This window comes from Lolium rigidum, chromosome 7, assembly GCF_022539505.1.
Source record: "Lolium rigidum isolate FL_2022 chromosome 7, APGP_CSIRO_Lrig_0.1, whole genome shotgun sequence".
Classification (NCBI taxonomy): Eukaryota; Viridiplantae; Streptophyta; class Magnoliopsida; order Poales; family Poaceae; genus Lolium; species Lolium rigidum.
In genome coordinates, this window is record NC_061514.1 from 28111609 (window position 1) to 28138329 (window position 26721).

General features: G+C 46.0%; 3 protein-coding genes across 4 annotated transcripts; 1 reads left to right on the forward strand and 2 right to left on the reverse strand.

Moving 5' to 3' along the window:
• Nucleotides 1-1731: 1731 nt before the first annotated feature.
• LOC124669370 lies at nt 1732-5630 on the reverse strand. The gene is made up of 3 exons (XM_047205993.1): nt 5541-5630; nt 5197-5399; nt 1732-1987 (listed from the first exon to the last, which is right to left on the reverse strand). Exons 1-3 carry the CDS (start codon nt 5628-5630, stop codon nt 1732-1734), a joined length of 549 nt encoding a protein of 182 aa, XP_047061949.1.
• A 6126-nt stretch (nt 5631-11756) lies between these two features.
• On the forward strand, nt 11757-15718 carry LOC124673905 (HBS1-like protein). The gene is made up of 11 exons (XM_047209953.1): nt 11757-11793; nt 11891-12068; nt 12164-12358; nt 12839-12916; nt 13138-13451; nt 13570-13680; nt 13763-14253; nt 14352-14520; nt 14725-14964; nt 15097-15231; nt 15316-15718. Exons 1-11 carry the CDS (start codon nt 11791-11793, stop codon nt 15451-15453), a joined length of 2052 nt encoding a protein of 683 aa, XP_047065909.1. The 5' UTR covers nt 11757-11790; the 3' UTR covers nt 15454-15718.
• A 3075-nt stretch (nt 15719-18793) lies between these two features.
• LOC124673906 lies at nt 18794-24493 on the reverse strand. 2 transcript variants are annotated; one of them, XM_047209955.1, is made up of 4 exons: nt 24432-24493; nt 23051-23238; nt 19022-22924; nt 18794-18894 (listed from the first exon to the last, which is right to left on the reverse strand). In XM_047209955.1, exon 3 carries the CDS (start codon nt 21117-21119, stop codon nt 19101-19103), a length of 2019 nt encoding a protein of 672 aa, XP_047065911.1. In that variant the 5' UTR covers nt 21120-22924; nt 23051-23238; nt 24432-24493; the 3' UTR covers nt 18794-18894; nt 19022-19100. The 2 variants fall into 2 exon arrangements, with proteins under 2 accessions (XP_047065911.1, XP_047065910.1); XM_047209954.1 differs by lacking the exon at nt 24432-24493 and having other exon boundaries at nt 19022-21180; nt 22401-22924; nt 23051-23396.
• Nucleotides 24494-26721: the final 2228 nt, after the last annotated feature.

Here is a 26721-nt window from a genome sequence, read left to right on the forward strand (position 1 = left end):
CGAGAGCCGATCGAGGCTCGTATTTATGTTTACGTGTATGCCATGCAGGAAACTAAGCGAGGCATCTCCATCACCTTCCCGACCGGGTATAGGTCAGGTGGCACGCCCTTGCATCGAGCATCGGACGTGTGTACCAGAGGCTTTGCGGGCCGTCGCTCGGAGGGACCAGGGCCAGCCGCAGCCCTAAGTTGTTCCCGGCTCTACTGTGTTGCCCGTCGCTGCCCGCCGGTGGGTTTTGACCGCAACAGAATAACAATCTGAACATAAACCTTGGTTCAATGGTTTCACTCAATAGCATCAATAACAAGTAGAAATCAACACCGGGAGAGTTTCCCCTATCAAACAATCAAGATCCAACCCGAATTGTTACAGCGGTGACGAGGTGCAGCGGTGGAGATGGCGGTGATGATGATGGAGATGATGACGATGGTGATGGAGATGATGTCCAGCTCGATGACGGCGACGATGGCGTCGATTTCCCCCTCCGGGAGGGAATTTCCCCGGCGGATTCCTGCCCGCCGGAGAGCTCTTTTCTCTCGGTGTTCTCCGCCCCGCAGAGCGGGCCGTGGCTCTTCGCGATGTACCCTCCGGAGCTTAGGTTTTCGGGCGAAGACGTACGCGAAGAAAAGGAGGCGAGAGAGGCTGTGGGCCCCCTCCTCACAGGGCGGCGCGGCCGGGCCTTGGGCCGCGCCGGCCTATGAGGTGGGCCCACCTCGGGTCCCCTCGGCTCCCCCTTCGGCTCCCTTCGTCATCTGGAAAAATAGGATTTTTCGTATAATTTCCGTCAACTGTTGATCTTCCGAAATATTGCATTCTGACGGTGCTTTTTTCAGCAGAAACCTGGCTCCGGTGCGCGATCCCCAAATAATCATGAAACATGCAAAATAGATGAAATAACATAAGTATCATTTCCAAATATGAAATATATCAATGAATAACAGCAAATTATGATATAAAATAGTGATGCAAATTGGACGTATCAGGTGGCAGAGGAGGAGGTAGCCCGCGTGGAGGCAACAGAGGAGCAGGCGCGCGTGGCGGCGGAGAAGAAGCTGGTGCGCTTGAAGGCGGCAGAGGTGGCGGTCAGCGAGCCAAGCGTGGTGGCACCTTCAATGGGACTCCGGTCAGACCGAGGACATCGAACACCGCTGCCGATGCAAGGCACTCGTCGCTCGGACGCGCTCCGACGATGGCGCTGGCCCCTCAGGTCACGCCCATGGCCAGCAGTAGGCCTAGCGACTGTGAGTAACCCGACCATAGTAGGTCGCATGACGACGAGTAGCTACGGTCGTTGTAGTCCTGGATGAACTCTACTAACCATTTGTATAAAGATGGTTCATTTGTCCAATCAATAGTAATGACAAATTTTTGCTTATCTCTGTCACTGCCGACGGGCTCAGATACAACCAAGATGGATGTGCGTCGCATCTGCCGTGACGCATATTTAAACCATGTTTGCGTCTCGGCGGACAGGTCGGATCGCTGATCTGCCCTAATTCTAGGATAGGGGAAGAAGGGAATATGGACAGAAGAGGCTCTCGATTCATTCTATTCTACTGTTCACGTACATAAAAAAAAAATCAGCTGCCCTCTAGTAATGTACGGGTATAATAAGCTCTATTAAGTTCTCAACAGTCTCACATACAGGATCTGTACATACATCGACAAATATACAGTGTTCAACTTCAACACACCTAGTAGGTAGAGAGGGTCGATGTGAATTTGGATCCTTCAGATGCGGGTCATGCCGATACCGCCTCCGTGGATGATGGGAGGGGTGGCCGCGGCAGCGGCAGCGTAGAACATGTAGTGGAGCTCGGCAAAAAGCGCGGCGAGGAAAGTGAAGGCGGCGCCGGCGGCGAAGACGCCCTTGCGCAGCATGGTGCAGTGGGGCGGACCGTTGATGAAGTAGCCGCTGTACTTGGTGTGGTACGCATTCCGGACCGATCCCGCCAGCAGGCACAGCTCGGCGATAATGAACGTCAGCCTGCACCATTTCAGAGCTTCAGACTTCAGATTTTTCATGCTAACAGTTTGAGTAGCTGTCAGAGTCATTGAAGGTAAAATAAAAAATAAAAATTGCGGGTACATTGAAGGTAAATTTGATTGTACGAAGCAGCCAACCTAGCTGCCTGGTTGTTGCACGGAGTGGTTGGACGTGTTGAGCACTCTACTCTGAAATTAATTGACAGGTGACATTGACACTAGCCTGTAGTGTACAGAACTGCAGGGTCACACCCAAATATTCGCTCCTGTCTCTTGGACGCATAAATATTATTTTTTTCTTTTCGAATGGGTCCATATAGCTTCATGCGGTAGATTTATGAGAGTGAGGGTCCAGCGGCCCGATCCATCTGTTTGGGCCAGCCTGCGAGCCAGAGGCTCCAATACTTATCTGAGTTCAATGGCAAATTCAGTGACCAGGTCTATTTAGTTCCCGCTGGTTTTTTATTTCATTCAATTGAAATACTATATGAATGGAGAATAATAATATAGTTTACAACTAAATAGATTTAAATAGTTTATACCTAAATAAATAACATAGTTCACAGCCAGATGATGTAATTAACAAGCGAATTATAACAAATAAAATGAGAGGAGATGACTAATGGTTCCTAGGTGAGCCCACACATGCTCAATCAAATCCGTTTAAAGTCAATAGTAAATGCGAAGATCACGTATCTCATGATGCACATGAAGGAATTGTGCAAAAGTTGCTGCCTAGGCCCCGGCTCAACCAATTCATCCTAAATTTTCACTCAACAATGTTCATGTTAAGCATGATCATGCAAGTAGTCATCACCCCTCACATGGTCTTAGAGCAGGGTGCCGAACAGTAGCCCATCAAGATTGGTGTCTACCAAATGCATGCTCCACATCTTTCTACAAGTGTCTTGTTCTTTGGCCAACTTCCATTTCTCTTCCTTAGGATTGTGGATTATCTTTGCAATGGTAGATCCGTCAGGAAGATGTCATCAGCTATATAATACCCACTGTTGTATGCATGGTCATTTATCTCGGGGTGAAGCAATGGAGCATTTTCTTCTGCACGCCTAGAGAATACTTGACAACGCTGGAGAATGCTAATATCATTGTTAGAACCTACCATGTTGAATAAAGAGTGGCAACTCCAAAGATTTTTGTCGCAACAACCTCAAGAATGGTAGTGCACCCATCCACCCACCCGCTATATTTATCATGCCAAGCAAAATGACATTTCTTTATCTCTCTCAGTGCATGCAATATATGCTTCCAAACATTTCAAGAAATCCCTTTCCCTGTTGATCGACAACTGACGAGCGGTGTTGGCAGCATTTGGCTCTCTTAGGTAAACTTCTTTGAACAACACAATCACTACTTTACAGAACTTTTACATCGACATCGATTCAAGGCATTTTCCCTCATGCACGTGTACTCACCAAATAAAATCACTAGCAACTCCATATGCAAGCATTTGAATAGCTAGCGAACATTTTTGGTAAGAAGTGAAGCCAATCTGCATCGGTCTTGCATTCGAAGTATGAACCGTGGACCATGGTCCCTCGCGCCATCAAGAAGAATATGCAAGAACTGCTTTCTTGATATCTAAAAGCGGTGCCAGAATATGTGATCCGAAAATAGTCGATCGGTACGGTGGAAGTAGTCTTTGGAGAGATAATCATGGCCAGCTTCTCAATTACGCTTGCCCCACCGTGGCCTCGTCGAGCCCCTAAACTATGACATATGCTTCTCATTGTGCTCATGGATGAGGGTTGCCCAAACCATCATCATCATTTTGATATCACCATAAGAGTCGTCGCCAAATGATGTATCGACAAAATTCTTATACAAAACTTAGTCGACCTACCCTCCATCTATGTACAACATTAGACAATTTTCATATGGTGGTCACTATGTCAATATCTATGTCGGCGCACACGTCGGCGGATAAAATAGATAGGCCAAGTTTGAACCTTAAATTTGGCCGCGCAAATGTTCAAACATGTCATGTGCGACGCGGTTAATGGGAAGTTCCGAGCTGACGACCGATGAAATGGTCATGTCCTGGCCCGATAATGGAAGACAGCCGCAGAAGGCAACCAACACCGATGACGGCGTGGACTTAGGTGGCAGTGGTGAGTTCGACAAAGATACAAGTACAGCGGCGGGATCGGCTGCAAGGCCCTACCCGGTGCGGCGGCGGCAAGTGCGTAAAACAATGACGACATCATGTCTGGCAACAACGCTAGCAACAAGTGGTCGAAGCGGACGACACCCACAAAGGCGCCGAACGATGTAGGTGGCAGCGGCGCAGTGGTGTTGCGGTGCAGAGGGAAGTGGTCGATCCAAGTGTGAACTGGTATGTGTGTCATCGACAAGAAGGCATGCGAGGACAAGAGGGACACTCGCGGATGCTGAAGTTGTTCGCGCACTATTCCCTACCCACGTTGCTCGATTCATTTGAATTGCGCCGCTCGGCCGTGCGCCCTATCAACCTGGACATGATAAAGTCGGTTCATACAAGTCGGGCCGCTGGAGAATTTTCCTTATTTACACTTCTAACCAATACAGTTTTTAAAATACATTATATCATGTTTAAGTATTAGAGCAATATACAAAGTCATGCAAAATACAAAGTCAATATCAAAAATCATTAACATGCAAAATACAAAGTCAATATCATCAAACATTTAACGAAATATATTTTTATATAATATCTACAAAATATTATATTATTGATAGTTTTTTAAAAAACTTTGGTTAAAATTTATTTAGTTTGACTTTTCAAAAATTAAGCCTTAAGACTTTGGATGGAGTTAGTTTGAAGTAGTATTAGTAAATGTAAATGAAACGGCTAGAAGTAACGAGTAAAAAAAGGAGATTGTACCGAAATAGTTGTATCAAATTATGGTAAGAGTTAGTCGGCAGATACCACGTGATTTTTTATTAGCTGCTAATAAGATACTAACTCAGGAAGGATTATTTCTTCAAAAAAAAACTCAGAAGGATTGACCGGAACGATGTACTACATCTAAGAAACATATTAAACGACGCACCAACAGGCCACAAGGCCACAACTGCACAAGCTAGAGCGCCAATAAAATAAACCGAATAAAAAAGAACATGTGGGAGTAGTAGTTGCTAGCTAAGCCAATCAAAGATCGATACGTGTGATCGGCTGGAGTAGTTAATTGATTTTATTAACGAATTACGTACCAGCAAATGATGAAGCAGACGCCGGAGAAGCCGCGCCACCGCCCGGGCGAGAGCGCGCGGCCGCAGCAGAAGCACCGGCTGGCGCCCATGGCGACGGCCTGGCCGGCGAGGAGCAGCGAGAGCGCGCCGACGCCGTACCACGTGGACGCGTCCGTGGTGTACACGCAGTAGGACCTCCCGGCGCCGTCCTCGCTCACCTCCGCCTGCGCTTGGTCGTTCAATCCCCGCCAGCGACAAGAAACAGAACCGCTCAGCTCCGGATGATTGTGAACGAACGAAGGGAGTACTGCCTAGGAGGTAGCATGGATTGACGTGTGAAAGGTAACAGGAGAAAATCGGCTGACCGTGCTCCGGCGCCGCTCGGCGCCGATGGCGAGGACGAAGGCGAGGAGGTCGAGGACGAGCACCAGCGCGATGACGACGATGGACGCCATGGAGTGAGTTCACCAGCTCCGCAAGTCTGTAATTCCTGGGAGCAGTCGGAGCCTAACTGCCTGCTAAGCTAGGATCGCTCGATCACTTTCCTCTGGGTCTGGGATTAGACCCTTTTGTTTCTTTCTTTTGCTCCGCACCTGTTCTGCTGTCCGGCGTTGACGCTCAGGCCCCCTTGCCCAGCCGGACCCGTGATTAGCGAGCGGGAACCACTACTACCGGGTGGTTATCATGGAGATTAAACAATCTACTATCTTTCTTTTGCCGTTTTGTGTTGGACGAATGGTGCGTCGGGTGGGCACTGACCGAGCGCCGAAGGTTTATCTGAAGCTGCTACTAGCTCGGTGATACACTGACACTGGCGTGCACTTTGCGGTGGTGAGTATAGTAGGTAGCATGGTGTAGGCCGCTCGGGTGTTGCCGTGTCCATTTTCAGGGATCGGGCGCTAGCTAGAGCCAAAAAGGAGGCGGCCGCGGCCGCGGCCAGGAGCGGAGAACGGGAGAAATCAATGGAAGATCTAATCGGAGATTGGCGGCCGTTTTCTCGCAGAGATAGAGAAATGATGTTGATTAACTAGCAGCGTCTACGTGCACAGGCTGCAACCGGCAAGCTGATTTGACAGCGGGGCGCGACGTCAGATCATCTAGGTTGTGTGGGTTCGTGTGCTCGCCGCCCTGTCTTTTATGCCTCGCATAATTTCAAGCCTTCGTCCTCAGTGCAATGAAACTATGATGCTGCTATCTTCATTCTTGAATACAAGTCTTAAGATATTTTCATGAATACATTTTAGAGTGAGTAGTTAATAAAAGGCGGAGTCCATGTGCATTATTATACTTTGAATATATTGAGTGAGTTGTTAACAAGTCTTAGCTAGTACACCCATCTACATGCTTTCCCTTTTCAAATTTCCTAAATAGGTTCTAAAGTTGATTAATACGTAACTTGCCAATTGTTTATGGAATGTTGATGAAGAAAATTATAAGATTCATCTAGCTAACTGGTCATCTGTCTGCATGAGAAAAGAATTTGGTGGCATGGATATTCCTTGCCTCCAACATCCTAATTTCTTCTTGATTGGATGTTGGATCAAAAGATACGGAAGAGACTTTGTGGAAGAAGAAAGTTGATAGTAAATATAATACTAGGAATCCAAACATCCTCTGCTGCCATGATACACAACCTTCCACTTTTTGGAAGGAAGTGATGTGAGATGCTCAAGATGTTAAGGTATGGTAGAAATGGAAGGTTGGTAATAGCAGGAGAATTAAATTTTGGGAAGATATTTGGTTTGGTAGCACTAATCTTGTTGTAGAATGGTGTTCATTTAAGACGTGATTTTAGGAGAACTTTTGCTGATTAAATGATGTCTAAATGAATTGAGATATTGGCTATAGCCAGTGCCATTGTTTTTACTAGAGAAAAGGACCAACTTATCTTGTCATATAAAACCAATGGTGTTTATTCTTATAAACCCATTTATGTTTTAGTTAATTTTAGAGGTATACAACATATTTGTCTCCATGTTGTTTGGGATAATAAAATTCCTCTTAGGGGTATAGGTTTTCCTCTAGTTATTCTCTTAAAATAAAATTATGATAAGGGATAACCTTAGAAAACGGGATGCCAAAACCAATGAAATGTGACTTTTGCAAAGAATTTGAGTCAGTCAAGCATTTGTTTTTTGAGTGCATTGTGGGTAACATTCTCTGGAAAGATGTTGCAGATGTGTTTAAGATAGAAGTTAGATGTTGAGGATGTAGCTTCTAGATGGTTGTGTAACAAACGTTTCTTGTAGTTTACTTTTGTTTTCTTTGCTATTCGTTAGGGGGTTTCGATTCTAGAAATAGCTTAGTCTTTAAAAAATCGACATGAACTGATATGAAACGGGTTAGAATTTAATACTAGCATACCTAAGAAATTGGAAGGTTCCTTTCAAGGATATGTGTTGGAGGCAGCTCACATTGATCATGGATATGTTGGCCACAAAACTCAAGGGGCCTCTAATGTTGGAGGCTATGTGAAGTGCACAAGCTTTGACTGGATATCCTCTTGGACTCCTACGGCAGAAAAGATTCATGGAGGAAGAGCTCCCTAGCTTAAATTGAGGAGCATCCGGAGTAGATGTGGATTTAGGTGTTCTGGTTTTAGTTTATGTTGATGATGGCTTTTGAAGGAGTTTGACAAATTTTTGCGCGTGGTGGTTGAAATTGTAGAGTTTGATCAACGTTGTGCCCGCAGGGCATCCAAGACTTTCAGCTTTTGGTAGTGGTAGTTTTTATCTACCAATGATGTACCGTTTACTCTTAAGATCATGAATTTGGCCGAGATATTATGGTTTCCTGTCATGGAATGAAACGGTGGAGGTGTCTCCCTATAAACCTAAAATGTGCATTATACTTTCCATGTAAGTTTACATTTTCAAGTTGTAAAAAATTTCCAATGGCCTCAAATTAAGCTAGAAAATCCTATTTGAGGAATATTTGTTGTGATGTTTTTTACCTAGGCATTATAGAACCCATTGTCAAGATATTTATATGGATACTTAGATAGACACAAACTCATGGTATACGATAGAACAATTTACACTGTATACAGGCAACACTATACAATAAATCTAACTAGTACACGCTACTCTTTATATAGGCTCAATTTTGTCACATTTTCTATTTAATCTGGATTTAGATAGAATTTTGTTTAGCAAAATTTGAGAAACTAAATTTCCACGAAAAATCGATTATTAATTTAGCATTGGTGTATGTCTACTATGGTTGCTTCAACTGTACATCAATAAATCATGAGTTTTGAATTAACCGTGCTTCGGCGCCGCTCGGCGCCGATGGCGAGGACGAAGGCGAGGAGGTCGAGGATGAGCACCAGCGCGATCACGACGATGGACGCCATGGAGTCCACCAGCTCCTGAGGTCTTCCTGGAGTAGTCGGAGCCTAAGCTATGCTGAGAGAGCTCGCTCGCTCCCTCACTTTCCTCTGGGGTGGATTGGCGCGGCCGGGGATTGATTGGATTAGTTGTTTATTCCTATTGCCCCGCACCTGCTCGGCTGTCCGCCGTTGATGCTCAGGCCCCCAGCCTCGCCGGGTACATGATTAGCGAGCGAGAACCACTACTGCCGGGTGGTTATCTTGGAGATTAAACAATCTTCTATGGAGTAGTATCTTTATTTTGCCGTTTTGTGTTGGACGAAATGGTGCGCCATCACTAGTAGAAAAAGGTCTAATATTTGGAGGCCATGGAACATTAGTTTCGACGGCGTTTATAACCGAGACTAATACGAGCATTTAGTCCCAGTTCAAACGGCTAAGACATCGTATGGTATTAGTCCCGGTTCGAACATGACACCAACCGGGACTAAGGACCTACGACAGGCTTCGGCTGGTGCAGGCCTCTTTAATCTTGGTTGGTGTCCCCAACCGGGCACCAACCTGAACTGAAGACTTTCTAGGGTTTTTTGCTCCATACAACCTACCCCCTCTCTGGATTGTTTTTGCTGTCAGCCGTTGACGCTTAGGCCGCTAGCCCTAACGGACCCGTGATTAATTAGCGAGCGAGAACCACTACTGCCGGGTGGTTATCTTGGAGATTAAACAATCTATCTTTCCTTTGTCATTTTGTGTTGGACGAAGGGTGCGTCGGGTGGGTAGACTGGCACTGGCGTGCACTTTGCGGTGGCAAGTACCTAGCATGGTGTAGTGTAGGGCGCTCTGGTGTCGATTTTCAGGGATCGGGCGCTAGCTAGAGCCAAAAGGAGGCGGTTGCAGCTAAGGCGCAGAGAACATGAGAAATCAATGGAAAATCTAACCGGAGATGGAGGGTCATTTTTCTCGCACATATAGAGAAATGATGTTGATTAACTAGCGGCGTCTACGTGCAGAGGCTGCAACCAGCTAAATTGATAGTGGGGAGCGACGTCAGATCAATTAGTACTTGACACTCTAATTCATGTTACTTGACGCTAATATAGATGTATCTAGACACATTTTAATTGTAGATATATCCATTTTAGTGGTAAGTATGGATCAGAGGGAGTAGTAGATTAATTATGTGGGTTTGTGTGCGTTCGGGCTCCCGTCTTCTATGGCCTCGCATATTCCAAGCTAGCCCTAGTCTTCAATGCACTGAAACTATGAGATCTTTCCCCCAAACAAGTCTTAAGATCTTTTCCTCAATAGATATAGAGTGAGTGATTAATAAAAGACAAGAGTCAATGTGCATTCCGTATATGTATGCATTCTAAAATTTTACAAATTTCTAGTGCTTCAAAATAAGCTAGAAAATCTTATACGGGGAATATGTGTTGTGATGTTTGTTAGTCTCGCACATTATCGAACCCATTGGCAGGATATCTATTTCTAAATACTTAGATTTACACAAACTTATTATAAAAGATATACGCTCGCAGACACATAGACAACACTATGCAATTAATCCGAGTAGAACATATTACTCCAGTTTATGTTGAGTTTGGATTTATATAGAATTCAATTTAGGGAAATTTCAGAAACTAAATTTCCAAGACAAATTGAGTATTAATTTGCCATCGGTGCATGTCAATTGATGGTTGCTTCAGTTGTATATAAATGAATCATGATTTTTCAATTAACGGTCACAGTTGTCTGATAATATTGTGAGATGTAATAGAAAAGCTACATAAGATTGTAAAATAAAGATAAATATATTTAGTGATAATAAACTACAAAAAGTAAAAGTATTTGATATAAATATGTTGCGTTCATTCTTCTTTTCCATTAGTATGACATCCTGATCTGAATGGCTCTGGGTCATTATAGATAGGAATAGAATAAAATATGTCATTGGCAATGTATAAAGTTCACGCAGTCCTGACCCAACCAAATGCACACGTGAAGCAACTTCACGGTGCCCTTAATGCATAGAAAAACTGAAAGAAGTCATCGTTATTGGTATTTCGCTGCTTAGTACGTGTGGAATTATTTGAAATAGAAGAGGAAATTGCAAAACCGTAGAATTTTCGTGTTAGTTACTCATATATACAAGAAATAAACTTACCAAGCGAATGGTTCGTAACAATAATATCCTTAATTTTGCTACCAGATACTTTTGATCGTGCCGAGTCTTTCGTGGCGAATCGAAGGGAATTATCTCGGTAAATGAGGAGCGGGACATGCGTTGGCCCGTCAACCACGATAGCACGTGATTTAGTACCTCCATCGTCCATAGCTAATTCCAATTATGTGTGGAATCATCTAAAAATAAAGAAAAGACCATGTGAATTAGTAAATTCGACACTTATGGGATACCTCGTTCCCATCGCTTCCCGTGATGGGCTGGGCCAACGAAAATCATTTCGACTTCGGGTCAGGATCTGAAGCAAAGAAAAAAAAAAGACGATCCCTTCCCCTCTTCTCTCCTGTGCTCGTTCGTCCCCAAGCGCCCGACCACTTCCCCGCAACCAACGTCCGATTCCTGGCGCGCGATCCGCTTGCTGCCCCGCCGCCGGATCCTGCTCGGCCGGAATAATCGGTAAGCGGCGCCGTCGTCGTTAAGTTCCGTTGCGCAAATCGCGCGCGGAGGCTGCGCGCGTGGGCGCGTGCGACAGAGATTCGCGCTCCGGCGGTTCGGGATGCGGATTCGCGCTTCCTAGTTGTTTGTTACTGGAGTTTTAGCTCGGGGCAGGAGGCAGCGCGGTCAGCTGCGGACTAGGTTTTGGGCTTAATTTGGAGCAGCTTTGGGAGGCTGTTTGTTCATTACCAGGGGGGTTGTGCTGCTCCATTTGAGTGCCAGGGGATTTTGTAGTACTAGTATATACACTAGTTCTGAATTCTGACCCCTCTATAGGTAACTTCTTTGGGCTGTTAAGAGAGCGGTGCCATTGCTTGCATATTATCCCTTCCAAAGACTGAACCTTTAGCTCTTACCGTGTCCACTATCTTTCGAAACGAGCTTCCAGCACATTATCTTATCTAGAGACGGAACTGGCCATAATTTACCATTTCTCACATTTATTCCTGCACGTGATAAAATCTGTGGTTTGGACTTACGTTTCACGGCGCGCTGTTTCCTAATCAGGACTGCTGCACATTGTTGTTGTATAAATCCGCGCTCTGATGATACGTGCGGCGATCGCAGGGACAGTGAAGTAAAACCAGTCTTCTTGAAATAATAAGAGATGGTAAGCTACTAATCTACCATTGCCACGTTGCCTGACCAGGCCGAGAAAATTACACGGCGTCTCTCTGTTTTGTAGCAACTCGCTAACTCCTCTTTAGTTTGTTCCTAAAACAGATAACCAATCTGATCCCGAGGATCCACGTGGAAGTTCTGGTCCTTGGCAATGCTCCATTTGCGCACAGGAAAATGACACCGGTCTTATATCCTGTGAGCTATGCGGCGTTCTTCGGGATTTGTCGCTGTATTTCAATAACGCCGATGAAGCGGAAGGTGGAGGTACGTGATGTTTTCTTGTTGCATTCCCAGACTTATTTTCTTTTTGTTCTTGTGAATTGTGATAAGATATAACTGTTGTCGCTTCTGGAATATAGATAAACGCAGAAGCAAGCATTCTGGAGTATCTGTACTGGCAAGATCGCTTTTCACACCATCCAGTCCAAAATCGAAACCTGTTGTTTTCTCGGATGGCTTCAAAGGCAACAAAAATGCAACAGGATATACACAAGCTTCGTTGGATGCTCTGCATAAGACATACATGACGCATAAACAGCGCCGCATTAACATAGGTAAATGACATCTCTACACCGAGCAAGTATTTACTTTGTGCAGATTATAATCCATCTGTTTTATCATTCTGATCTGCGTCATTTGCATAACCAGACATGTCTTGCATTGTGGTCTAGAACAGCTTTTTATGTGGATCTTCTCACTAAAACTTCACCAAAGGGTACACATTGCAGATTGTACATACATGAGCTTTATTTCTGATCTGATGTGCAGCTTATGAAGTATGCTTCACCCTAATCCTCGAGAATCTGAAATTTTAAGCTCAATGCAGATGTTCTATCATGTCCCTTGAAATTGGTGTAGACATTCATATGACGGACTAACTGTTCTTTCATTGGAGGTCCATATGTTATAGTTCTATAGTGTGTTGTTAGGATACACTTAGTATTTTCTAGTTCGCTTGATATTTGTTCTATTTCCTGATTAAATTTAACAGTGGAGATACCTGGAACATGACTGCATTCTGTTTATGTTGACAGTGCCTTTCAAGTTTGATATACCATCTCCTGATGACATGGTCTCTACGGGCTTAAAATCATCCAGACATTTGAGAAGAGGTAGCCTTTGCACTGCATTTCCTCTTATTAGTTGGACTACTTAAATGGATGCATTTAGTTCGAGTGAGTCTGTTGGTCAGATAGAGGGACAACTGTCTGCCAAAGTTACAGTTTCTAGTCCACTTTGAATATTCCAAACTGAAGTTACTTTCCACACTGCATCTTCTTGAGTTATTTGGCACTTCCTAGTTTTCCAATATTTACTGGGACCCAATCTGCAGATTTTGTTGATATCACCGTAAAGAAAGCTATGGCTGATGATGATGATCTTGTAACTGAGAAGGACACAAATACAGACCCAAGTTCAGTAATGAATTTAGATGAAGCTGGTGGAAGTAGTAGCAGTGTTGCTGCTGATTTTCAAGATAAAACTCTTGCTTTGGACAATGAGCTACAGAATTTGAGTTTGGAGAGGAAGATAAAAAGCAAAAAAGCCAAGATTAAGAAGCCAAATCATGTTTCACAGTACAAACCAGAACGATGGATGCTCCAGGGTGAAGATCAAGAAATGCCCAGACAACTAAATCTTGCTATCGTAAGTAACCACCTGTGCGTTATATAGTTGCTGGTCCAGTATTTTTATTACTAGTTATTTCTTTGGTTTTGCACTCCGCATATCTTTATGAATATGTCAAATTGGAATCTTATGCTAGGTTGGTCATGTCGACTCTGGGAAATCAACTTTATGTGGTCGATTGCTGCATGCCCTTGGGAGGATTTCAAAAAAGCAAATGCATAAAAATGAGAAAGAAGCCAAAGAAAAGGTCAGTTTAATAATCAGTGTTTCCAGCCTGTGCTTTTACGCATCTTGACAGCAGTTTATATTTACAAACTTTCTTCTCCCAGGGGAAAGGATCGTTTGCATATGCTTGGGCTATGGATGAGAGTGCTGATGAAAGGGCACGTGGCATTACAATGACTGTGGGCGTAGCATACTTTGACACCAAAAACTACCAAGTTAATCTGCTTGACTCCCCTGGTCACAAAGATTTCGTTCCTAATATGATTTCTGGAGTTACACAGTCTGATGCAGCTGTCCTAGTTGTTGATGCCTCTATAGGGTCATTCGAGTCGGGTATGGGTATTAATGGGGTTGGACAGACAAAAGAGCATGCACAGCTTATCAGAAGCTTTGGTGTTGAGCACTTGATAGTCGCTGTTAATAAGATGGATTCAGTGGAATATTCGAAAGAACGGTTCAGTTATGTGAAGTCACAACTTGGTATTTTTCTCCGGTCATGTGGTTATAAAGAATCGGCGATTTCTTGGGTTCCTTTGAGTGCGATGGAAAATGAAAATTTGGTGGCACGAGCTTCAGATACTCGTCTAACATCATGGTAATAAGATATTACCTATGGTAGATCTCCTTGCATATATTTTCCCCGCCAGCTTGGTATATAATGGTCTTACAAATGTAATTGATATATGCTACCAGGATTGATGGAAGTTGTCTTCTGAATGCCATTGACTCGTTGTCACCTCCTCACCGGGACGTTTTAAAGCCGCTGCGCCTTCCAATCTGTGATGTTATTTCATCCCACATGCTGGGGCAAGTGGCTGTCTGTGGTAAAGTCGTGTCTGGAGCAATCCGAAGCGATTCCAAGGTATCACTCTGATTTATTATGTCATTGTGGTTATATGCCTGTTTCTGCCTTTTAACTACAAGCTCCATCGCTTTCATTTCCAAGCAGATTTCATCCTAGCTATATGATATCGATAAGTGTTGTCAAACAGAACTAGTGTGCTCAGTAATTTCAGTCACCTTGCGTTGTCTGCTCAATCTGATCTCAAATAACCCTTTGTTTCAGGTTCTAGTTATGCCTGCCGGAGAGTTGGCTACAGTAAGAATCATCGAGCGGGACTCCTCTCGTCTCAGCTTGGCAAGAGCCGGGGACAACATTGCGATTGGTTTGCAAGGGATCGACCCTATCCATGTTATGTCCGGTGGAGTTCTTTGCCATCCAGATTACCCCGTGTCTGTGTCCTCTTCCCTGGAGCTGAAGATCTTGGTTCTGGACATCACTGTACCAATACTGCCTGGCCTTCAGGTTAGTAATTCGGAGGGAACAATGATATATCATCTCAAGCTTTAGTAGTACCCTTCATTTGGAACAGAACTTCTAGGATTAGTATCATCACATACCGTATTGCCACATTGCTGTGGTACCTGAAATTTGCAGCTTGAGCTCCACGTGCACCATGCGAAGGTGTCAGCGGGCCTGGTCAGGATAGTATCACTGCTGGACCAGAAGACAGGGAAGGCCTTGGCGAAGAAACCGCGGCTGCTGACCGCGAGACAGGCCGCCATCGTCGAGGTACGCGATCCAGTGCAGAAGATGAAACTGAATGCTCGTTGTTTCATCAGACAAATGCTTAATAATGGTGGTGTTGTTTGTCAGGTGAAGCTAGAGAGGGTGGTCTGCGTGGAGGAGTTCTCGGCCCTGAAGGCGCTTGGCCGTGTGTTCCTGCGGTCGCAAGGGTGCACCATCGCGGTGGGCGTGGTGACCCGTGTACATGAGTTGCAAGAGGAAGCTTAGGTAATTGAAATGTAAGCCTTTTTAGAAAGCTGATTTTGGACGGAGGCAGTACAAACAAACAGGTGCTAATTTATGGGCAGTTGGACCAGTTGTGCACATTTAGTTTAGGAAGCTGATTTCGGTAGGGAGGTAGTACAAACAAACAGCTGTTAATGTATATGCCGTTGGACCAGTAGTGTACGTTTAGTTGCAGATATCATACACCTGTCACTCCCCTTTGCGCAGACAGCAACGATGAAAACTAGTACTTACTCCGTTTTAAAAAGAATATTGCATATTTATCTAAATTTAGATGTACCCGTATGGAGGTGGCGTTTTGGCTCATAGGAGCAAATGCTCCTATTATACAAAATAATTAAAAAACAATTTTAAAAATATCAAAAAATTCTGACATAATTTTTTTGTTGTACATCTTGACATTCTATGTTAGTGCACAAGTTTTCATGGAGAAACAACATTTTATGTGGCGTGTACAAAAAAGATAAAAAAATGTCCTGTACGTAGTCGTGTTATAACATCAAAATTTGTCTTTTTTACTGGAGCCACAAATTTTTATAATTTTTTTTTAAAACTTGTGTACGAACATAAAATGTGTAGATGTACATGAAATTTTTTATTTTAGAATTTTTTGACACTTCGAAATGTAGATTCACACAATGGGAGCAAATGCTCCTATGAGCCAAAGTGAATATCCCGTATCTATTACATTAAGTCTTGCTTGGATTGTAGTTTTAGCCCAAAGCCCCTGTATTACACGGAGTGGAGAAAAATTCCGCCAAGGATACGAACACACACTTGGTTCGCAGTTTTTCTTTCCTGAGGTTCCTGTTTTCGCTCTGCAACTCCTGGGAAATTTAAGGTCCGGATAAATTTTCGCCGGTTTCGTTGTGCACTACGAAAACGCCCATGTATAACCGGGTCTGAAATGATCCAGATTTTTCAAGCAGGGTCTTAGGATATAGATACATCTGAATTAAGATAAAATCTAGGATCATCTTGTTCGGAATGGAGTATACTAGGTATAGTAATGAAATTGTCGAGCCGTGTACGTGTTAAAACCGGCGGTTAGTTCCCTTAATAACCTGCGTTTTTCGTTGGCAATACGAGTCCCAGTCGTGTTCGTATAGCACCCGTATATAGAGAGAGATTCACGTACACGGTACACCCAGTTTGACGGCTGTGCCGGTTTTCCGGTCATCCGGCTGTCCATGGACCGAACGCGGTGGCCGGACCTCGCGCCCGACGCTCTCCGCCACATCGCGGCCCGGCTGCACGACGCCGGCGACCTCGTCCGCTTCCATGCTGTCTGCCGGCCATGGCGCGACTCACGCGACGCGACGACGGCCAGCACCCTGACCCTCCGTCCATGGCTCCTCGCCGCCCAAGACAAAGACTCCACTCCCCTCAGGTTCAGGTGCATCTTCTCCAAGTCCAGCTACCACGCGCCGTCGCCGTCCATGAACCCGAGGAACTGGGTGTGTAGAGCCGATGGTACCGCCGTCCGGTACCTAACGGTCCAAAACCTCCGCCCAAGCCTCCACGATCCTCTCACCGGAGAAGAAGTCACCCACCTGCCTCCGTTCCTCGACGGCCAGTGGGAAGAGGAGGAGAATCCCCATGGCGTTCTCTACGACGACGACACCGTCCTCCTATACACCAAACACGACAGCAGGAACGCCGTCACTTCCAGGTTCAGGGCAATGCTCCTCCGCCCAGGTGACGCCGAGTGGACGGTCGTCGAGAGGACCCTCGAGCTCCCCTGGTACGGCTCGTTCTGCGCCGCTTACCACGACGGCAAGATCCTGGTGACCATGGGGGCTAGCCTCTGGCGCGTCATCGCGCCCAACGGCGACGACGTAGCTGAAGACGTGCTGATCCAGAAGAAGTGGCCGATATGGACTAGTGAGGAGGGCGGCGGCGAGCACCTGGAGCACTACAACTACGTCCTCGAGTCCCGCGGCGAGCTTCTGTGGGCATCGGTTTGGGTCCACATGTACTACCACTACAGGTATGGAAGCCGTCGGAAACTCCAGGTGCTGGTGTACGCACTAGAGGAGAAGACTCAAACATGGGTGAAAAGGGAAGGCTTCGGCCTGAATGATCGTGTGCTGTTTCTAGGGTCGCCCAACAGCTTCGCCATGGACGCCTCCATGTTGGTGGCGACGGTGGCTGTGTGTACTTTACCTATGGCAGCAGTAAGAACTTGCCCTACATAGAGCATGGCGTGTTCAGGTACAACCTCAGTGCCAAGTTCGGGTACTACATTGATGATGACAAGGCCGAGCTTGTCGAGCGTCTGCCTCAAGGATGGGATGACGACGTCAAGTGCACGTGGCTCGTCCCCCAGCCCAACATTGTTTCATTTCAGGTGCACACTAGCAAAACATCTTAGTTTCATATGTAACTAGAGTAGTTGAATAGTATTCACTAACATTCGTTTTGCTCTCTCAGGAAATCAGAAAGAGGTCGCTAGAGACTGAAGAACTGAAGCATCACCAGACCGCTCTAGTTACTAGTCCAATGCACATCAATCACATCTCCAGACATTACGAGCCCTGTTTAAGGTTGATGGTACGAAATCTGCCTGTCACGGTGAATAGCTTCCAGCTACAACTTTTCTTCAGCAATCACGGCAAAGTGTCCGATGCCAAGATACTATACTACAAAAAGACCAAGCGCTCCCAGGGTATCGGCCTATTAAACTTGTCAACCGTGCCTGCCCAGCAGAACGATGCCCTAGATGCTCTCACTGGACTGATTTTTGAAGGATGCAAGCTCGAGGTTATCCTGATCAAGGTGGGGCGGCCACGGCATGGGCGGCGCCGACAGCGTTGTACCCGATCGCTCGATATTTAGGGAATAAAACATTTCCCTAACTCAAAGATGCATATGATCCTTCTGCATCTATATATCTTGATATTCATTGTGCGGAAGGATCAATGATTGAACAATAAACAGGAAAAATCAATACCTGTGAATCTTGTTTGTACTACTATATGGGCTCCTTTAATTTATAGGGTTGACATATGTATGATTTAAAATCTATGGGAAAATTTCTTATACAAGCCATTTGATTTATAGAAACATATCCTATAGGCACTAGCTAGGAAGACTCTAAAATCAGCCCGGGCGCTTGCTCCCTTTAAACATGTGGTGGTGGTTACTCTGCATGTATTTAATGAGAGCTGGTGTATATCAAATGCAAGTTGTTGGATTTTCGCAAAATAGTGGACTCGGACTATTACACTGATTTTTTTTAGAGAAAAACAACAGTCCATAGAAGGGCCATAGTAAATTTATACTCGGTTAATAATAGAGTTACAAAACCAAATTCATCAACAAGTACAAGGGATACTTCTTAATCAAGGAAATACAGGACGACAACACCAATAGAGATCTCATCTGCATGCAGTATTAGGAGCACATCTCATCAATGAATACCATGGAAAAAAAATAGGCGCGCTATTTCGGCGTTAATAGCACGCTATAGCGTTTTTAGACAGCCCACGCTACATCATTTTGGCGCTATAGCGTGCTATAGCGCGCTATTTTTTTCCTTGATGAATACACAAGGAGATGATCTGAGTTCGCCACACCTTGAGTTGCGGATTACTAATTGTTTACTACTACTGCTCTGTGTTAGTAATTTACCAATACAAAAGATGCCCTGTGCTGACATCTTCTTTCGTAAGACTGATACTGTCATTCACGTTTCCCATACCATGATGCGCCATGAGCAGCCAAACGAAGGTGATGAGCTCTCCGCCCGTGCTGAGACGTCGGGCATGCTCTTCTGGGTGGGACTTCCCGCCTGCATAGACGAGAAACCGCACCCACAGCTGCTCGAGTGTCTCCAGCTCGGCATCAATGCCTCGTGGCTGCCCCAACAAGGGGATCTGATTCCGCCAGAACCTTTGGCCAGGACCATTGTAAGTTGTAGTCAAGTGCTCAAGATAATACTCCTTGTCGGAAGCACCGTTGGCCCAGTCTGAGGCAGCAGCTTTTACCAATACATCCTGCACGTTGGTGCTGACGGGTAGCATGGCAGGGTGCTCCACCATCAGGTACAACATGTAGTCAGATAGCTTCTTGCAGGTATCCATATGACGCTGCCGCCCCTCCTTGTCAGCTGACGTCAGGTTGCTGCTGTTCATCGACTTGTCTGCCTTGTGCACCACCACATCTGTCCAAACGTGTAGGGATAATAAGAGCTCCTCAAAGGGGAGACAGAGCACAGATCTATAGGACTTTGGAACACACATTTGCTCAGGATGCCCCCATAGCAACTTGTGGATGAGCTCCTTGATCTCCCTTGTCATTTTGGCATGCTTCGTGATGTGTATCTTCTTCCAGAGCTCTTTAATTACAAATATGCATGCCATCTTTGCGCTGATCCTTGAAATTACGATGCTCCTCCGCCTTATGTGCATGAAGTCGTTGTGAGCTGCCATGCTGCTGGAGGTGCTCAAGAAATTGTACTGTCCCATTGAGTTTGACCACCATGGCTTGGTATCTGGTTGGATCCTCACGAAGATAGGCCAGACCATTCGAGTGAACAGCACACGACTACACCATCCAGGTCGTGTTCGCAATAACGGCCACGCCCACGGCGACATCATCACAATGAAGAACGACCAAACTTCCAAGCAAAAAGCTCCAAAGAATAATATATAGGTGATCGCAGCATCAACTGTACTTCTTCTGTAGCCGTTGTTGTATACTGCTGTTTTTTTCTTGGCATCAGCACTACTATTCATCATCATCTTGGCGTAGAGCACAAAGGCCACCACTGTGGAGGCGATGGAGACACACCGAAGGATGATGCCGGGCCTTGTTCGAATCACCCGGGATTTGGTGAAGAGGTTGTCGTACATTATGCTAAGCTCAATCTCCACCTTCTTGAAGTCCACTTGCGTGTGTCCTCCCTGAGCCTCCTCCACATCATAGACACCTATTTGTAGAAAATTGAAACGAACTGGACGGCGCATGTCCAGGATTTTCCGTCCAGCAAATATATCCCGCACACCTTCTTCCGTGTGAAGAGCACCATACCAGACAACTTCTTGGTATGTCCAGTGTGTTGGACTCTCCTCTATCTCTCGGGACATCCTCGTCACTTCTGCGCTAGTGTTGGTCCTGAGGCCTTTCTTGCTCCCCAACTTTAGGGCCCAAATCCTCTCCCCATACTTTATGATCCCAGCAACGAATAGAAACACAGCCATGATTACAAGTTGGTAGTGTGCCAACGCCACCAATTTCCACAACACATACACAACTAGGCATGCTTGGCATAGCAGGTTCAGCAGGTGCCTCAACCACAGCTCATTATCCTCCAGTGAAAAAGCTGTCACAGTGTCCTGTCCTCCCAGGTGGATAAGAAGGAAAGGTGCCCACAAGAGCATGAGCTGATGGGTTGGTTTATGATGATTGTCGTCTGCGGTGGAAGTAATAGGCAAATTGCGTGAAAGGTAGCCTAAAGCAAATACTGCAACGAAATCAGCTGATAGATAAGACAGCCATATCATGATCCTAAGCAGCATATGGTTGTGGCGACGCCGAAGGCCGCCGGAGAAGAAGAGGAATAGTTGCAGGGCAAAGCTCGAGAGAATCAATGCATGGATTTCCCAATCACTGAATAGCTGAATAATTAAAGTGAATGCCACCATGGATGTAGGTACTCTTGGATCAATGCTAGTTAGCCCTCTCTCAATCTTGATTTGCAACTGCCTGCACACCAGCGGTTTCTGATAATCAGATGCAAGAAGGCAAGGTCTCTGTGTCTAACTAGCAAGGCTAATTAACTAAGAAAATAGTAAAACTACTCTATGCTAAGTAAAAGTGTACAGAATATAATAAAACCATGTATAAATGTAAGTAACGTATGTACGCAGATGATACTTTCCATATATTATATATTCCAAAAAAAAAAACTTTGAGAAATTATTGCAATCTCTTTAATTAGTTGTTTGGGTATACATATGTGCCGTTGAAAATGGATTAAATTTAGCTAGTATATGAGTATCTAGCACGCAGGGTTGATTAACCAACAAAATAACTTACCTTGGATAGCGGAAAATTCTAATTTCATCAAATTATAGAGTTCGTTGACCAAACCAAAAGGCCATGCCATGGAGCTCGCGATGTCGCCGGCATTCACCTTTACCATCTACCTCATGGACGGCCTCTACCTGATGCTGGGTGTTTTATGCAAAAGAATGTGTACCAAAAATAAAGAGGAAGCACATTTGCAAAACCCGTAGCAAAAAAATGCAAGGTGCATTTGGCAAGGAAATGAGCCACATCAGCCAGACACCTAGAATTATGGTCTGATGTGGTCGTGTTGTGACCTCCGGTGCTCATTTCCCAAAGTTCCCGGACCATTTGATCACGCATTTCAAATTTTGTGACCAATGTGCAGACTGTGCAATTACCACTAGCAGAAAATTCATGGCTAAAGTACTTTTGTCAATTTTTATCTAGTCTATCTTTGAGATATCTCAAAGAACAAGTGTGAGACATTCTTGCAATGTCTTAATAAAGAGCTATTTGGACATGCAGACGTTGGGTGGAGGATGGATTAAATTTAGTAACTGGATCAAGATAATAGTGCACACATGTTTCCATGTAAGCATCTACCCTTCCCATGTACCCCTAATTCAAACGGCACCTTCAGCAGCGGAGCCAGGATGTTAAACCCGTGGGGTCAAAGGCAAGATTATCACAAGTTTTACCTAAATTTTAGAATTTGTTTATGTAAAAAACACAAATATGAAGGATTTGCTAAAAACCTGTCGGGTCAGCTAACCCCACAGCTTCAACGTAGTATCATCATGCATGCAGTTGCAATGCAAGCGTGAGTCTTTAATTAATCATCATTACTTCAGCGAAAATCTAACAAAATATAATCTAATATGTTAAAACTGAGGAATTGGAATATCAAGACATACCTGCTAACTGAATACTCCAGTAATTTCAAATGTAGCACCCAGCTTGCATGTGTGAACCTGATTAATGGGATATATGTGTGTCTATCATATGATCATATCTACAGATTATTATAGATAATGTGCTTTTCCTGAGTTGTCATATATGTAAGTTCTTGGTGTATGAGATACCTAGCAGACATTGCAAGCTAGAGTTTTTATTCCTTTCTCTTTCCTTTTCAGATAATGATTCCATTCTCTTTTTTAGACAATGCAAACATGTACTGATTCTATTCCTTTCTTGTACTAGTAACCAGAGAAAAGGGTGTTGTGCAGCCACATGATTGGCATGTCGTGCAGCCAGACAGGAGTGGGCAGAGCTGGAAGTGCAACATCATGTCGCCATCTCCTTCCGTGTTCTGGAACAATGGCTTAGCAAGACCTTCTCTGGCAGAAACTTCATCACCGGCCGACATCACAATCTAGCTATTTGAAAATTTTGTGTACTGCCCCTGAACCCAACTGGTAGGCTGAATCTTCCATGGAAACTGGAAATGCATGTATGAAATGCAACACACGTATGAGAGAAATCACAATGATTCTCAGTTCTACTTCTATATAAGGATAATATACATGAAACTATGGATGAAATATTATTCTGCATGTCAGCTCACCTATTTTCATCCACATCTTCCTCATCGTTTTCTTTCTCGCCTTCATCATCCATCCATTAGCTCATCTTAAATGAGCTCCTGGAGTGGAACAACCACAAAGTGACTTCAATGATTTCTTGGCCAATCTACTTAAATCCAACGAAACTTTAGATAACAGTGGGATATTGGAGAATATCCACCAAACTTGCCTACAAGATGATGTAGCCAAAAGTTTACAATGCAGGACAATTGTCTGCATCAAGGAATAAAATGAACTCCTGTGTAATAAAAGTAAGTCCTCGACTGAAAACTAGTTTCTGAAAAGCACATTTGCAAGATTTTTTTTTGTGCGATCTTATGTAATGGCCCTACCCTAGTACGATCTAAAAAAGAATTACAATTAATGTCAAAAAATATTACACCAGAAGCCATCGTCCAGCAGAATGTAAAGGTTGATTTGACAAACTATCTACTAAAAATAATAGCCATATGAATGTTAATAACGAAACTGAACATGATTATTACACCCACAGCACTTCTGGCGCATCACAAACTGGGAGATGAATTGCTATGCCTTTGCAGAAGAGTTAACGCTTAATGAAAGGAGCACACTACAACGCGACTATCGCGCTGCTGTCTTAAGCAACTCTAGCAGACAGCCTAAAACCACAGCATGTATTTAGCATTCACTATAATTTTGTATAGAGATACTGAGGTTTATCTGCAAAGGCAATCAGCAAAATGTCTCATAAAGCGGATGCGTATGTTTTGGAAAGTGTCATTAAACCAGTGTTTTAGCTCACGGGTTAGCAATATTGATGTTGGTGTGCAAAGTTGAAGTCCCTAAAATCCATCGTCTATATTTCTTCTGCCATGTGGGACAAGTTTGAGTGGGTTACAATTTATTTCCTTTCTTTTCTCCCCTCCACCATCACGCACCTGCACACATATAGTCTGATCAGGAGAGAGTGTGTCGGCCCAGAAGAGGGAGGGGTGCGCGAAGGGGAGGAGCACCAGGAATGGCAGCAGGGGCAGGGGCTGCTGCTCGACATCAAGGCGGGATGCAGACGGCAGGGGTAGGGAGAGGGGCCATGTGCATCAGGTGAGGGGTCATGCGGCCTCTCAGGCTACTTGTCATCTGGTTAAGAAAACAAAATCTATGGTTTACGGAACAAGATATTCATCACAAATTTGCAAATCCTCCTCCTGTCTGCACCTATATCCCAACAAAATAATATTGGGTACATGGCAATAAGCCAACAACCACCTAGCACTGACAGTAATGCAAAAGCTATTCCAATTCAGTAAGTACTTAATCACAAATTTGGAACACAACAATTTCAACTGTAATGCAAGATGTAGATGTGATGCAATTAGCAAAGCCATGAGATTGTGCAAGTACCTTAGTTACTTTGACGGTATGGGTGGACGTTGAAGCTTGAGAGGAGGCAGGGCCATCTTCCCCGCAGGGCGCAGGCCGTGGCTCGTCCCCCTCCATTCCCGCCAAGACGCTGGTCAGGACTGAGGAACTCGGGGAGGTTAGGGCATCTCCAACCGCGCGACCCAAACCGCGCCCGCGCGTCCGTTTGGGTCGAGCCGGACAAAAACGCGGCCCAGCGCGGGGACGCACCGCAAAAGCGGACAGCCGCGGCGTCCGGAACGACGCAAACCCGGCCCAAATCTGGGCTAGGTTTGCGTGGCCGGGGATGGCACGCGCCGTCCACTCGCGTCCGCCCGCTGGTCGCCTCGTCTCCCTTGGGCCCACTCGTCGGTGACCGGGGAGACTATTAAATGGGGACCCGGAGGGGATCCGGCCCTCCACTCCGGTCCCCACTCCACTCCCGAGCAAAAACCGCCGCCATGGCCCCGAAGCGACGGTTCACTCCCGGAGCGAACGACGACGAGGCCAGCAGCAGTCGGCGTCGGCCGCCGGCGCTGCGGGCCGGAGGGAACCGCGGCGGCCTCCACATCGGAGAGGCCGCCCGCGGCGGTGCGGCATTGCCGCAACCGCCACCTCTCCTCATCGAGCCCAAGCCGGAGTCCTCGGAGGAGGACCCGGACCTCCGCGCCGCCCTGATCATCTCGGCGGCGGAGGAGGAGGCGAAATGGCCGCAGCTCCATGCGGCCATTCGCACCTCCGAAATGGAGGAGGCGGCGCGGCGGGAGGTGGAGGAGGCGGAGGACTGGGAGCTCTACGCCCAGGCCCTCCAGCGCGCGACGGGAGGAGGAGGAGGAGGCGGCGCGGCGGGAGGAGGCCGGGCGCCGCGCCGGCGAGGCCCGCCGCCGGGAGCGGCGGCGGCAGGAGGACGAGGCGGCGGCGTCGGGAGGCCGGGCGCCGCGCCGCGGCGGAGAGACGAGCGGCGCCTCGGGGAGGAGGCGCCGCTCCGTGCGCCGGCACAGCGCCGGGTGGCTCCGGACCCCCACTCGCCGTGGGAGGAGGCCCTGTGGTCTCCGTGGCCGGAGTCCCCGGCGCGCTCCAGCCACGACAGCGCGTCGCCGCCCGGGGTGGATGACGACAACGTCGCCGACGACGCCCACAGGGGCTAGGCGGCGAACCGGCGGCCACCGCGCCGCCGACCAAACCCTAATAGAGGGTTTTTAGTAGTAGTTTAAATTTAAAAGCCCATATAGGGGCTTCTTTTGTTAGTTATTTGCCCAAAATAGGGCTATGTATAAATTTGCCCAAAATAGGGCATATGTTTTAATCAAATTTTGTTTAAATTTGCTTTTTTCCTTTTATTTTCGTGTTTCCGGATTATGCGATGCGTCCGCGCGTTGGGCGCAGCGCGCGACCCAAACGGACACGCGGACGCGGGCCGCTGTCCGCGTGTCCGGCCGGCGACCCAAACGGCCCAAAACGGACGGCCCGGCGCGTCCGTTTGGGTCGCGCGGTTGGAGATGCCCTTACAGCTCAGGGAGGTCAGACATAGCCTTCCGCTGCTGCTGCCACTTGCTCCGTCGCCACCCTCCGCTGATGCCACTGGCGCGGGCACCGGCGCCGGCGCGGGCCATGTGATGTTTCCCACTGCTGCTGCATCGCAAGATCTATACGAAGAGAATAGTAAAAGGAGGCGGCGCTGGTCCTCCTCTTCCTCCCACCCTCGGCCGTCCCCCGCCCGCCGGCAGCGGAGAGGGGATCGAAGGGCGGTCGGCACCTGATCTGACGGCCAAGCTTTAATTGTACATGAACAACCAAGAAAGCTAGAAGCTTTGCATTGCTACTCCTAGTGCTGAATATCGTCATGAAGCAGTTGATCCTGTATTGTATATTGATGATTATCAGGCTATGCTATATTGCTATGCCTGTGGAAGCAACAAGTTGTGAATTAAGTGCGCCACGAATATCAAGCACAGACGCATGTTCATTTGGTTTCACCTGAAGAAATCAATATAAATACATGTGCAATTTGACAAGCTTTAGAACTGACATTAATTAGAGATAAGTAGGGCTAGCAAAGGGTCATTCTACTGACAAGATATGGTAAGCAAACAACTGTAGAACTGCGCAATAGTGCTGATTAACAAGACCTGCTGGCATGCAAGTGTAGAATCATAACAGTTCGAAGCTGAAAAGTTAAACAACGGGGAAACTGAAACTTTGCATAGCTCACTTCAAGTTTGCCACCCAATTGAGGTGCACCAACACATGGTTGCCTGTTCTTTCGTCTCAAGACTGACAGTCTGCTGAACAA